Genomic DNA, 13,051 nt, shown 5'->3' on the forward strand with positions numbered 1-13,051 from the left:
TTGTGCCCAAATTCATACTCGTAATTGGTTGTTCAATAATCGTTGTTATATCCTGTGATTTCCATCTTATTCTCGTCCTTACAGGAGAGTTCTCATTACGGCAGATCACCCCCTTTAGTACCCTGGTACTTTGGTCTGTCTCCGGGCTAATAAGCCTTTTCTTTGCAATCCGAACGTAGGAGGACACAGAGGGCCATAGTTCCTCTCGCACGGACTACGCTGTACGGTTGGGACCAATACAACAGTTCTCGTCATTAATTGACACTTTTCGCACCCCTATAGGTCGGTCAGAGATATGGTACTTTCAAAGGTAGGGAGTTACCATTCGTTTCCAGAACACAAGGAGTGTTAACTCTGTAAGTACTATCTAGTTTTAGTAGGACACCTTTTATCTTTGTTCTCGTCATTTAGAGACCACGTAAGAAATCCCTACATTTTTTGCACTACCTTTGAGACAATTATGTTTCACAAATTAAATAGGATCCCTCTTGCCCTTATCCTCATCATATAGAGTACCGGGTACAAGATTCCCTACGTTCTAGAAACATTTCGTTTCATTCTTTGATCTAAGTAATCAAGTCAATTCAATTACCGAAGTTAATTGTCGTAACCTTGACTATTAAGTTTAAACAGGATAGTTTACATTTTCCACGTCATCCTGTCAGTTTGACATCTCATATTTTGGTTCATCAACTGAGGTATTTTCTTTGCATACTATTTGCTCTCATTCTGTTCACCATGTTTCGTCTATCAGCTTTCCGACAGAATCCGAACGATAAAGTGGGCACACTAGTTCGTGCCACTTAGGTGGAGTTGCTGACTCTAGTAAATGAGTACCGCATTACTGCCCCCCATGGAGCCACTAAAACTGATCTCCATAACCTTATACTTGGTCATCTATTAGACAATGATAATATTACATCTGAGTCACATGAACAACACTTAATTGCAGATAGGAGCGCCGTGGCAGCCATGAAATTGAAGATAGAGCTTGCCTCTCTCGAACGCGAACGTCAGAAGGAAGCTCTCCAGATGCAGAAGGAACAACTTGAACTACAAAAGCAACAAGTTGAACTGCAACGTGAACGTGAGAGGGAGCAAGCTGCCCTCAAACAGGAAGCACTTCAAATGAAAGAACGTGAAGCTGCCCTTCAACGTGAGGGTGAACATGAAGTTCTTCTAATGAAAGAACGTGAAGCTACTCTTCAGAGGGAAGCTCTTCAGCTCCATAAAAACAACTCGAGTTCCAACTTGAACACGAGAAGAAACAAACCGAACTTCAACACGAAGCCGCTGAAAAACAAGCCGCCATTGTTAAAGAGCAACGACGTAAGGAGCTTGACTTGAAAACTACACACCACACTCAACGCAAGGAAGCAGAAGCTAACCTGCCGGTACGTTTCAACCTTTCTCATGCAATTTAGTTAATGCCATCTTTTGTTGAGGCTGAGGTAGATGTATTCTTTACTTCATTTGAGGCTCTAGCTAACCAACTAAGCTGGCCTCAGGATCAGTGGTCTGTACTTCTCAGGTCTCATTTGACAGGTAGAGCTGCCGTGACTCACAGTACAATAGCGTCCGAAACCGACTACAAGGTATTGAAACAGGCAGTGCTCAATGCCTACCTCCTATCCATAAAAAGCTACAGACATAAGTTTAGGGATTACCTTAAAGCGAGTGCTACTACTTACCTAGAGGTTGCAAATAACAAAAAAGAGATATTTCATGAAGTGGCTGGAAGCCGCACAAGTCTCCACCTTTACAGATCTCGTCAACCTTCTCCTGGTGAAAGAATTCCTCAGGCCTGTACCTAATCCCATACGTCTCTACCTACCAAACAAGGAAGAAACCGACCTCACTAGATGGTCACAATTGGCTGACTCCTACAGTCTCATTCAGAGTTACATCCGACTTACCTTCTAGTAAGACATCTTGGTCTAGTCCTGAAAAAGTGAGCACCAGTAATGTGAACGCTTCGTTGTATTGCAATTACTGCAAAGATTATGGGCATACCATAGAAAAGTGTACCAATCCTCACTGTAAGGTCAGCCGTGAGACTAAGCCCAAATCACCTCCTCCTAAAATTCATAAGATTCCTAAGCCTGTGATGATTTTTTTTGTTTCATCTATTGATCTTTCTCTCTTCAACAGACACCTGTACTCCTAAACTGTCTCTGCCAGCGGTGAAGCTTCGGAGGAAAGGTTCAAGGTGAACATCTTGAGAGACACAGCTGCTCAACAATCTATACTTCTGAAGTCAGCTGCACTGACTTCAACCAACGAAACCTGAAGTTCCCAACGTCACCTACACCGGAGAGACTGTCCTCATTACAGATCTCACTGCAACTACCCCCTTATCAACTTGCCAGAGTCCGCCTGGAATGTTCATTTATACAAGGTGAAGTCCATGTCGCCATCCGGAAAAGGCCTTTTCCCATATCAGGAATTCAACTTCTCCTAGGCAACGACTTGGCAGAAGATCAACAACCTACGAATCTAATCATCACAGAAAATCCCCAGGTATGTGACTCATCAGTGGAAAATCCTATTTTGCAGTTTGTTATAGAAGAGGTCCAAGCAACAGATGATTCTCATGACGTCTCCCATCCTGTCCTGATGACACGTGCACAAGCCACACTCCCGCAACCAGCTGTCCTTCAAGATTCTCAGAGTCTCCCACCGAATCTCACCATGCTGGAGTTCTGTAAGTTGCAGAGAGAGGATCCCTCCTTAACATCTTTATTCCTACAGGCTCAGACACAACCTAACTCTATCCCTGGGTTCTTTGTAGAGAACCAAGTGTTATACCGGCATTATAGACCCAGGAAATTGGAGGACAACAATCGGGTCAAAATCACCCAACTGGTAGTTCCTACCAGCCTGCGACCAGAGATCTTGCATCTGGTCCATGGATCTCACTCACACTACGGCTTTTACAAGACCTACAAGGCCCTAAAATAGGACTACTACTGGCCCAGGTATGATTCAAGATATCAAACACTTTGTGAAAAATTGCCAAGAGTCTCGGATGACAGGTAAGCCGAACGCTCCTCTATTCAAGGCTCCACTGATGCAGGTACCAGTGTCTTCAGAGCCGTTCAGCCCTTCCATTAACAACCATGACGAGCCTCTGTCCAAGACAAGCTCAGGTAACGTGCATATAAGTAACATCCCGTATTCTACCAACAGGTTTTCTACAGCAGTTTCCGTTCAGAACAGTACGGCTGCTAATGTTATGAAGCATCTCAGGAACCAGTGCCCGCAGTGCGGACATACCCAGGAAAGTCAGAGCAAATGTGACATCTTCTCCAACAACCTGTATGTTAGGAAAACCTTCATCTTCCACCCTGGCGATAAGAACACCATTCTACCACAGCGAGATGGGATCAGGCACTCCAGCTACTACCATCAAAGAGGAGCCACTCAACATCCTGCCCGACGTGCAACACAACGAATCATCTAATATAATAGGTTACAACTTCATCCTCTAGAACCTCAACATTCTTCGGTCCCTGCATCAGGCTCATTTCTCCAAACTTCGCTGAGTCCTGCTGCACCATGTGAACATCTTGTATCACAAACTTCTTTGGTTCCTACTGCTGGCCCAGTTCTCCAACCAGCGCTTGCTATGCTGGGCATTGCAATTGATGAATCATCTCACCATCACCTCGGATCACCATTCTCGTCGATCCATTCAGCTGGCTCAGTTCTCAAACACGCTTGTACTTCACTGAGTCCTGCAGTGCTACCTCAACATCTTCAACAAGCACCATTTTCTTACACTTCTGCAGCAGACCCAGTTCACTAACCAGCACCAGTACTTGTTATGCTGGGCTCCATATCTGCAGAACATCATCATCTTTATCAAGGGCTCGGACAACGTCGTCGCCAACACGCTCTCCCAAGTCCACGAGGTGGAACATTCTACTCCACACTCCCCTGCAGTCGAATAAGTGATAGGAACAGGCTTTGGGGGAGAGCTGTCACGAGAATCTCTCTTAAAAGGAAATTTAGGCCTGTTCCATCATCACCTATTCTACCACACCACGTCTGCATATTCAAGAATTTATAGCAAGAGCAACAAAAACTACTTCTCAGACGTCTAGACAGTAGTTTACTCCCCCTTACACTCCAATGCCCGTCACTCCATCGCACCTGGTGGCTGGGAGCTCATGCCATCAGCCGGGAACGAGCGCAATGGTAGTTTGTGTGAGCCGGGCTCCAATTATCGAAGATACCAGCGCCACCTGCCTTGGTCCAGCTCCCAAATAAATAGAAGCCAGCCACCACCACGATTCAGAATACTCCTCAGTGCTCAACTGCTGTGTGGTAGTAGATTTACGAAGCCTGGCATACAGTATTCGGCACTATTTTATTGTTTGTACTTTAACATAACGTTAAATTGTTTGTTTGATTGTTTTTCAATCTCCTGTCACCTCTCACTCTTGTGAGAGAAAAAGGGCTAGCAGCCGTGGAGTGAGGACGTTTACCGACCCTCCGTGGCTGTTGGAGTTGTTTGCTGTTTTGGTCGCCAGGTGGTGTGGGCGTCCCTGCCCTACCAATTTTGTTGCCTGCCTGGCTGCGTTGATGTGGCAGTTCTGACATGGGGGGCCATCTTCCTCCTGTTCAGCGTGTGAACTCCATGGGCCTGGAGTTCACTTGTAAGGCTGGTTATCCGACAATCGAGATGGTGATACATGCTTCGTATCCCGGTGAAGGCTATTTACGGTGTGGAGCTAGTTACGGCCCATCGGGTTGTTATTAAGTTCGTGGGGGAGGACGAGTACCGGGACTTCCTCCGTCGGTACGTTGGGCGTACGTTGCCGTTGCCAGACGATGCCGGCTCTGTGGCGATTTCGGACCCAGTGGTGCCCTGACTTATGTCAGTATCCATGGTGCGCCCCTGGAATTCCCTGATGACCTCCTCCGGCGTTACTTCGGGGGGTTTGGTACTGTTGTCAGCGTGCGGGTGAACACGCTGTCCTCGGGGCGGTATGCTGGGAGGCGTACAAACATTCGCACATTGGGGATGCGCCTGCGGTTGGATATACCTTCTTCTGTCCGGCTTATGGGGTACTACGTACGCGTGTATTATGCCCGGCAGCCTCGTATCTGTTTCCGGTGTGGCCTGTTGGGGCATCAGGCTGCCGGGTGCTCTGAGGCCCCTGCTGCTCCTGTCAACTTGTTCCGCGACGAGGATTTCCCGCCGCCCCCTCTGGAGGCAGTCTCCAGTGATGTTGATGAGGTGGTGTGCGTCCCGTTTGCTGCTGCAGCTCCCCCGGCGGCGCCTGCCGTTCCTCCGGTTGTTGCCGTCCCTCCTCCGGTTCTTGAGGTACCGTCGGTTGGTCTGCCTGATCCTGTTGCTGTTCCAGCTGCTCCCGTGGGCCTTCCTGGAGCTCCCTGTGTGACGTCGCTGTCTTCTCCCTCGTCTTCTGATGCTGCGCCTGGCCCTGTGTCCGTGACTCGGGTCCCGGATGTGTTTGGTGCTGGGGTGGCTGCGGAGCCTCCTGCTGTGTGTGGCCCGGTTCCCCCTGTGATAGAGGCTGCTGCCGTCCTGGCGTCAGTTCCTTCGGCTCGTGGTACCCGTGTTTCTGGGTCACTTACCGGCTCGGACGATATCCGGCCGGTGCCCAAACGTTCCCGGCGTTCGTCTTCTTCCTGGGCCGACGTTCGTGACTTCAGTGACTGCGGGGCTTCGGGTGTTGACAGTGTGGATACGGATGCGTCGATGTCTCCGCGGTTCGTGGTGGCGGAGGTCCATGTGCCTGCCGGTGCTGGTGCCTGTGTCTCGGACGTGCCTTCGGTTCTTTCTCCGCCGGGGGACTCTCCACAGTGGGGGGTGGTGGCTTCCGCTGCCAGGGATGGTGTGGACTCTGGTGCTGGGCGTGGCCTGGTGGTGACGTTACAGAAGGATGCGCGCCATCCGGATTCCCTGCTGTTGTCTGGTGGTGTGCCCGGGGCCGCGGGTTCCCCTGTGGTGCGGGTGCGCGTTGGGGTCCTGGGGAACGTGTTGCCGGCGTCTGTGATGCCGCAGGGTCACTGGTCGAAGATTGCCGAGTTACTGCTGTCTGACGGACCGGAGTGTTTTCGTTGGGGGCAAGTTCCCTTCCTGTGGGGGCGAGTGGCGACTTCTCGCCTCATGAGTACTACCATCTGGGTCCCCAGTTTGCAAGTGTTTGTTGCCCCGGTTCCGGATGTTATGGCGTCCCCGGTGGATGTACGAGACCCTTGGCAATGGGTGCTCTGGGAGGCGTTCAATGTAAGGTTCCCGCAGGCCAAGTTCCCGGGCAAGTATGTGCTCTGATTTCCTGTGTATTTGCTCTATGACATTCTGTGTGCCCTTCTGGCTGTTTGTTTGCCCTGTTCTATTATGTGCTTCTGCCTCTCCCTTTGTGCGTAGCTTTGCCGTGTGGCATATTAGTTTCTAGTGCTTGGCGTCACTCGTTTCACGTTTTGGCTTGGCATTTCACCTTTCCTGGCTTTGCGATTCACCCTTCACGGGTACGCCGGGGCGCATCCGATCCCACGATCGTCGTCGCCCCTAACTCAACAACAACAACAACAACAAACTCTTGTGAGAGGTGACAAGAAGACTTGTCACCTCTCCAGACGACTATCTCCTTGTTCTCACGAAGGCTCTTAGCTGCCACTTTGAGCTCGGGGGACAGTTTGGTGCTTCTGTAGTTACCTCGAATCTTTCCTCCTTCTGCAATAAGTTCTGCTTGCAAGGTGTCTTTAGTGGAAACCTTCTTTTGCGTCTCGAGGTCGAATATGTTGTCCAATAGGATCTCCAACTCCACTTTCCAGGCCATCTCGCCAATATACGTTATTCTTAAAAAAGATGAATATCTGGCGAAAATGAATCTCATACTCTCTGACCAAACTAAATTCCAAATGCTTACGAAGGACATTACAGCCGAATTGAAAACAAAGGTAAACAGATTCATCGAAACTGTGAACGCCAAGAAATCCGGACTCCACCTGCCAAAGGTTATTGGGGAATACAAACCTGGGTATGCATATTGAAATGTCAAGACCCACAAGCCTGGAAACGCACTTCGGTCAATCATCAGCCAGATATCTACACCCATGTACAAACTGACTACGCAACTCAATGGCTTGCTGACTCCTTATGTACCTTGTGCTTTCAGCCTGAAGTCTCCAAAGGAAATTGTTGACTTACTGCGGGGAACATGGGCCACAGGGATAAGAGCCTCGTTGGACGTAGAATCACTGTTTACCAACGTACCTGTGGATGAAACAATCGAGATGATAGCGGGCAGAGTGTATCGTGATCCGGCTTGTACTCCTCTTGACATAACAGAAAACATTCTAAGGAAACTACTCCAAGCTTGTACTAAAGAGGCACCCTTCTTGAGCCCAGATGGGCACATGTATAAGCAAGTAGATGGGGTCGCCATGGGTTCTCCCCTAGGTGTCCTGTTTGCGAACTTCTACATGGGTACCATCGAGCAGATGGTCTTAGTTGACATGGACTTGAAACCTGCCATATACTGCAGGTATGTTGACGACATTTTTACACAGGTACCTGATGTCAGACGTCTGCAGGAGCTGAAGGAGACATTCGAGCGGAATTCTGTGTTGAGTTTCACTTACGAGATGGAGAAGGATGGGAAGCTGCACTTTCTAGATGTAACAGTCACAGAAAGGAGCGGAGGCTTCCAAACTGCAGTCTACACTAAGGAAACAAACATAGGAATGTGCCTCAATGCCAACAGTGACTGCCCAGACAGGTACAAGAGGAGTGTTGTCAATGCTTACGTCGACCGTGCTCTCAGCCACAGCTCAGGATGAAAGCAAGTCGATGAAGAACTCTGTAGGGTAAGGCAGGTCCTAGTCAACAACGGCTTCTCCAATGATTTCGTCGAAGACATCATAAGAAGGAAAGTGAAACGCCATGCAACCTCTGAAGAGACAACCAACACAACACCTATACCCCCTATTAGACTATTTTACAGGAACTTCTTTTCCACAGCTCATAAAACGGAGGAAAGGGTCCTGAAAGATATTGTCAATAGAAACGTTATCCCTACAGAAAAAATCAGAGGATACAACTGACGATTTACTATAAAACCAGAAAAACGGCCAGCCTACTCATGAGAAACTCTCCAGACACAAAACAGAACGCTTTAAAAGAGACCAACGTCGTCTATGCCTTCAAATGCCCACTTGGGGACTGTAAGCTCCAAAAAACCCAGTATATAGGCAAGACAACAACATCTCTTTCTAGGCTTTAACGATGCATAAGCAACAGGGCTCCATTAAGGAACATATAATCTCTTCCCACAACCAAACCATCGCCAGAGAAATCCTAGTAAACAACACAGAAATCATCGATAGGTACAGCGATAGCAGGCGGCTTGACGTTTGCGAGGCATTACACATCAAGAAGTCAACACCAGCAATCAACAGCCAATTAATGCACAACTATATTCTACCCACCTCAAGACTCCGCTCCAATATAGAAGCATCAAGAAATATGGACCAATAGGCTTTCTACAATCACTTCTATTCAATACCCATTGTTTCGTGTTCTGTCTTGTGTTGATGAAATTAATACCTTATTAAATACCACCTCACCCCATCCACCTCACTCAAATGTAGATATAAACAAAATCGGAGATGTGTAAGTTCTATTCAGTTGTGTATATGTAAACTAAAGTCTTTGAAAATGTAATAAGTTTTACGAAACGCGCTCAAGTGTCGCGTCAGACTAGAAATAAAAATGAATTTTGGAGAATTGATTTTTGAATTACCACCAACAGTGAAAAGAAATGTACGAAAGATTGAGAAAATTCGTGTTAGAATTATTAATCTTACTTTTTCGGTCATATTTAATAATATATATATATATATATATATATATATATATATATATATATATATATATATATATATATATATATATATATATATATGTCGTACCTAATAGCCAGAACGCACTTCTCAGCCTACTATTCAAGGCCCGATTTGCCTAATAAGCCAAGTTTTCATGAATTAATGTTTTTTCGTCTACCTAACCTAACCTAACCTAGCTTTTTTTGGCTACCTAACCTAACCTTACCTATAAATATAGGTTAGGTTAGGTTAGGTAGAGTTGGTTAGGTTCGGTCATATATCTACGTTAATTTTAACTCCAATAAAAAAAAATTGACCTCATACATAGAGAAAAGGGTTGCTTTATCATTTCATAAGAAAAACATTATAGTAAATATATTAATTCAGGAAAACTTGGCTTATTAGGCAAATCGGGCCTTGAATAGTAGGCTGAGAAGTGAGTTCTGGCTACTAGGTACGACATATATATATATATATATATATATATATATATATATATATATATATATATATATATATATATATATATATATATATATATATATATATATATATATATATATATATATATATATATTATATCATGTTAGTTGTAAGCCAGTTTTTTTTTTAGGGTTTTCTTCATTTAGCCTTGTGTGGAAGACTTGCTGGGCTGCCTAGTGTGCAGGCAGGATATGTCATTTTTTCATAGTATTCTTTGTTATCATGTAATGTAACTCAGGGTTGTATCATGTAGGATTGCATCATTACTTGTATTTTGGCATTATATTATTTATAGTTACTTATATTTTTTCTCTTCCAATAGGATTATTATACTTTTTATATGTCATGCTAGTTTAAAGTGTTTTTTTTTTTGGGGGGGGGGTCTTCCAGCCTTGCTGGACTGCTTAGTGTGCAGTCCGGATTTGTCCTTTTTTTCTCAGTAATATAATTTTTTATCATATTATGTTCTTCGAAATTGTATCAATTAGGATTGTATCATACATCATTACTGAAGATAGATCATTACTTGTAATTTTTGTCAACACTTATTTTTTTGGATACTTTGGTTCCTTTCATTGTACGTTTGTGTATTGTTCTTGCTGAAATGAAACTGTATAATGTATTTTGCATTTTGTTAATTTAGTTAGTTTACTTCTATTATCAATATGTCACTGGCATTTTTTTTCTTATTTTAGTGTGTAGATATGGTATATTGGATGAGTTAGGATAAGACCAAATTGGCCTTAATTATCATACTTAGTCTTCGTACTATCATACTTAGTACTATCATACGAAATACTATCATACTTCGTATTATCATACTTAGTCTTCATACTTAATTACCATACTTCACAGTCTCCGTGGTGTAGTGGTAAGACACTCGCCTGGCGTTCCGCGAGCGCTATGTCATGGGTTCGTATCCTGGCCGGGGAGGATTTACTGGGCGCAATTCCTTAACTGTAGCCTCTGTTTAACGCAACAGTAAAATGTGTACTTGGATGAAAAAACGATTCTTCGCGGCGGGGATCGTATTCCAGAGACCTGCCCGAAACGCTACACGTACTAGTGGCTGTACAAGAATGTAACAACTCTTGTATATATCTCAAAAAAAAAAAAAAAAAAAAAAAAAAAATACACCCGATTTTGTCTTAACTCTGGGGAGAGGGAGCGGTAACACCTATGACCTCCCCCCTCCCCCTAGAGTTCACACCCAGGGAACCCTTCCACAAGAGGTCAGCAATGATGACCTATGAATCGTCTTCCAAAGGCTAGTCTTAGCCAGCTAGTTTCAAGTAGATGATATTTCTTGATCATCTTCTCAAACATTGTTATGGAATTAGACCTCCAGATTCTTATGTGTAAACACCAGGGACCTACCCCTTTCGGCCAGGTGAGGGGTCAGCCACACTCCCGTAATTAATTATTCCCCTCCTTGAAGAGGTGTATGGTGGTTGTCAAACAAACTTAATGGAAAAATCTCGAGTGTTTGTGCATGTGTGGGTAGCCTGAATGTAGGTTAGCAACAGCAAATCATCCCCCCCCCCTCCCCTCCTTTTCTCCGGCTGATAGGGGGGTGCGGCAGTCTTGGGGCTGTGTATATATGCCGCTGTAGGGGAGTTAGAGTAGAGAGTGCTGGAGGCAGTGTGAGGCTGAAGGTCATCAAGCGAGAGCCTCAGGAGACAGAGTGAATCCACCAGATTGAGAGGCAGAGGTCTTAAGGTAATGTGTGTGATCTTTGATATTTTTCCATGTCTAAATTACTTAACATTTGCCAATGTTAGAGTAGGCACTTATACTTGGTGAATATCATATTTTGTTCTCAATAAACTCATGTTAAACTTTCCGTCTGTGACAATTGTTGGATCTTCATATTCTCTGGGTAAAGTTTTGTTAACAACCGACCCATTATTAATGACAGTTAAAGAGGACTCTCCAAGCCAAGCAATGTTTCTTGCCTCATTGCTTGATATAGCTAATGGTCAAGGCAGGATGGTGGCAGTGATTAATTAATTAATAAGCTCTCTGTATAGGATTACCTTGAAGGGTGCCCCTGGTTGCCGGTGTAACCATCAGTGGTACACCACATGTCAGTTACCTTGAAGGGTGCCCCTGGTTGCCGGTGTAACCATCAGTGGTACACCACAGGTCAGTTACCTTGAAGGGTGCCCCTGGTTGCCGGTGTAACCATCAGTGGTACACCACATGTCAGTTACCTTGAAGGGTGCCCCTGGTTGCCGGTGTAACCATCAGTGGTACACCACATGTCAGTTACCTTGAAGGGTGCCCCTGGTTGCCGGTGTAACCATCAGTGGTACACCACATGTCAGTTACCTTGAAGGGTGCCCCTGGTTGCCGGTGTAACCATCAGTGGTACACCACATGTCAGTTACCTTGAAGGGTGCCCCTGGTTGCCGGTGTAACCATCAGTGGTACACCACATGTCAGTTACCTTGAAGGGTGCCCCTGGTTGCCGGTGTAACCATCAGTGGTACACCACATGTCAGTTCATATTACGTTAAATATAAATACCCAGTGTTCAATAACTAATTTCCTCAAGGTTTACCATTATCAAGTTTTACAAAGTGTTCCAAGAGCAGCCAGTAGGAAGTGTTACTCAGTAAGTATATTAGTCTAGTAGTAAACAGTATAGTCTAGGATACAATAATTTTTAGTTTACAATAATAGTTTTAGTGTTACAATGGTAGCAGCTTTCGTTACCACAGAACAGCGAGGTTACAACCACATCCCTTTTTACCTGGTTGAAGGCATTTTTAAAGTCTAATTCAATTAATGCCTTATTTTCTGGGAGGTGCTTAATATAGGCTCGCGCTACATGAGCTGCTGCTTCACAGCCACGGGGGACACCACAACCTAGTTGATGGGGTCGAAGCACCGTTGGAGCTAATTTTTAATTATGTTAATTTTTCTGACAGCTGCCCGAGCAACAAGGCGCCGAAGTGTGTTACCCACGGCAATGGGTCTGACTCCACCAACCTTCTTCTTGAGGGCACAAATGGATGTTCCAAAGAAGAAAGGTTTAATTGTATCTGGGATCAGCCCAGAGAGGCAGTCGTTGACAAACTTCGTGACCTCTGACAGTAGTGTCTCGGCAACTTTGCCGAGAACTGGGTTTGTCATCTCCTTGAGGTGCTGAGGTCTTACTCCAGTGTATCCCCCTGCTGAGCCTGGCGGAAATGACATGATGACTTTGTATACCTCTGACGCTTGGAGGAATAGAGGTCCCATGTCTGGGACATTTGTGTCCCGAGCAGTGGGTTCCCATGGTACTCTGGGAGGGTGCTTCTCTCTCAGTGAGTTAGCAGTAGCAGTATTTCTAGGTGTGATTGTTTCTTCACTGGTAAGTAATTGCTCCTACTGTGTTGCTCTCTTCAATTTTTTTGGTCACTTGTGTTCCTAGCTTAAAATTGTCATTGGAACTCTTGGGTCTGCCACGACGGTTTTTGCGTTGAGGAGGGATGGGGATCAAGTTGTCAGCTCTGGGGAAATTATTTATTGCCCTAGTGACTGATGAGGCTAGTGACTTGCCTCCTCTTGCAGGTACGCCTAAGCAAATATTGCCAAACAGGAGCAAATTATGCCATGCTTTGATGGTGGCCGAGGCATTAAGATTTGCAGACCGTTCATTCACTCTCCTTAGAAGGTCTGCATATTTCCCTGCTGCTTTAGGAATGTGGGGAAGAGTTCTGGT

The 13,051-nt window shown here is 45.4% G+C and overlaps 1 protein-coding gene across 1 annotated transcript; it reads left to right on the forward strand.

The window, feature by feature from the left end:
* The first annotated feature begins 972 nt into the window (after positions 1–972).
* LOC138364408 (uncharacterized) lies at positions 973–12,438 on the forward strand. The gene is made up of 5 exons (XM_069324031.1): positions 973–1,329; positions 2,557–2,704; positions 3,036–3,318; positions 11,900–11,959; positions 12,276–12,438. The coding sequence occupies exons 1-5, from the start codon at positions 973–975 to the stop codon at positions 12,436–12,438; spliced, it is 1,011 nt and encodes a 336-aa protein (XP_069180132.1).
* Positions 12,439–13,051: the final 613 nt, after the last annotated feature.

Source organism: Procambarus clarkii, chromosome 13 (genome assembly GCF_040958095.1).
Source record: "Procambarus clarkii isolate CNS0578487 chromosome 13, FALCON_Pclarkii_2.0, whole genome shotgun sequence".
Classification (NCBI taxonomy): domain Eukaryota; kingdom Metazoa; phylum Arthropoda; class Malacostraca; order Decapoda; family Cambaridae; genus Procambarus; species Procambarus clarkii.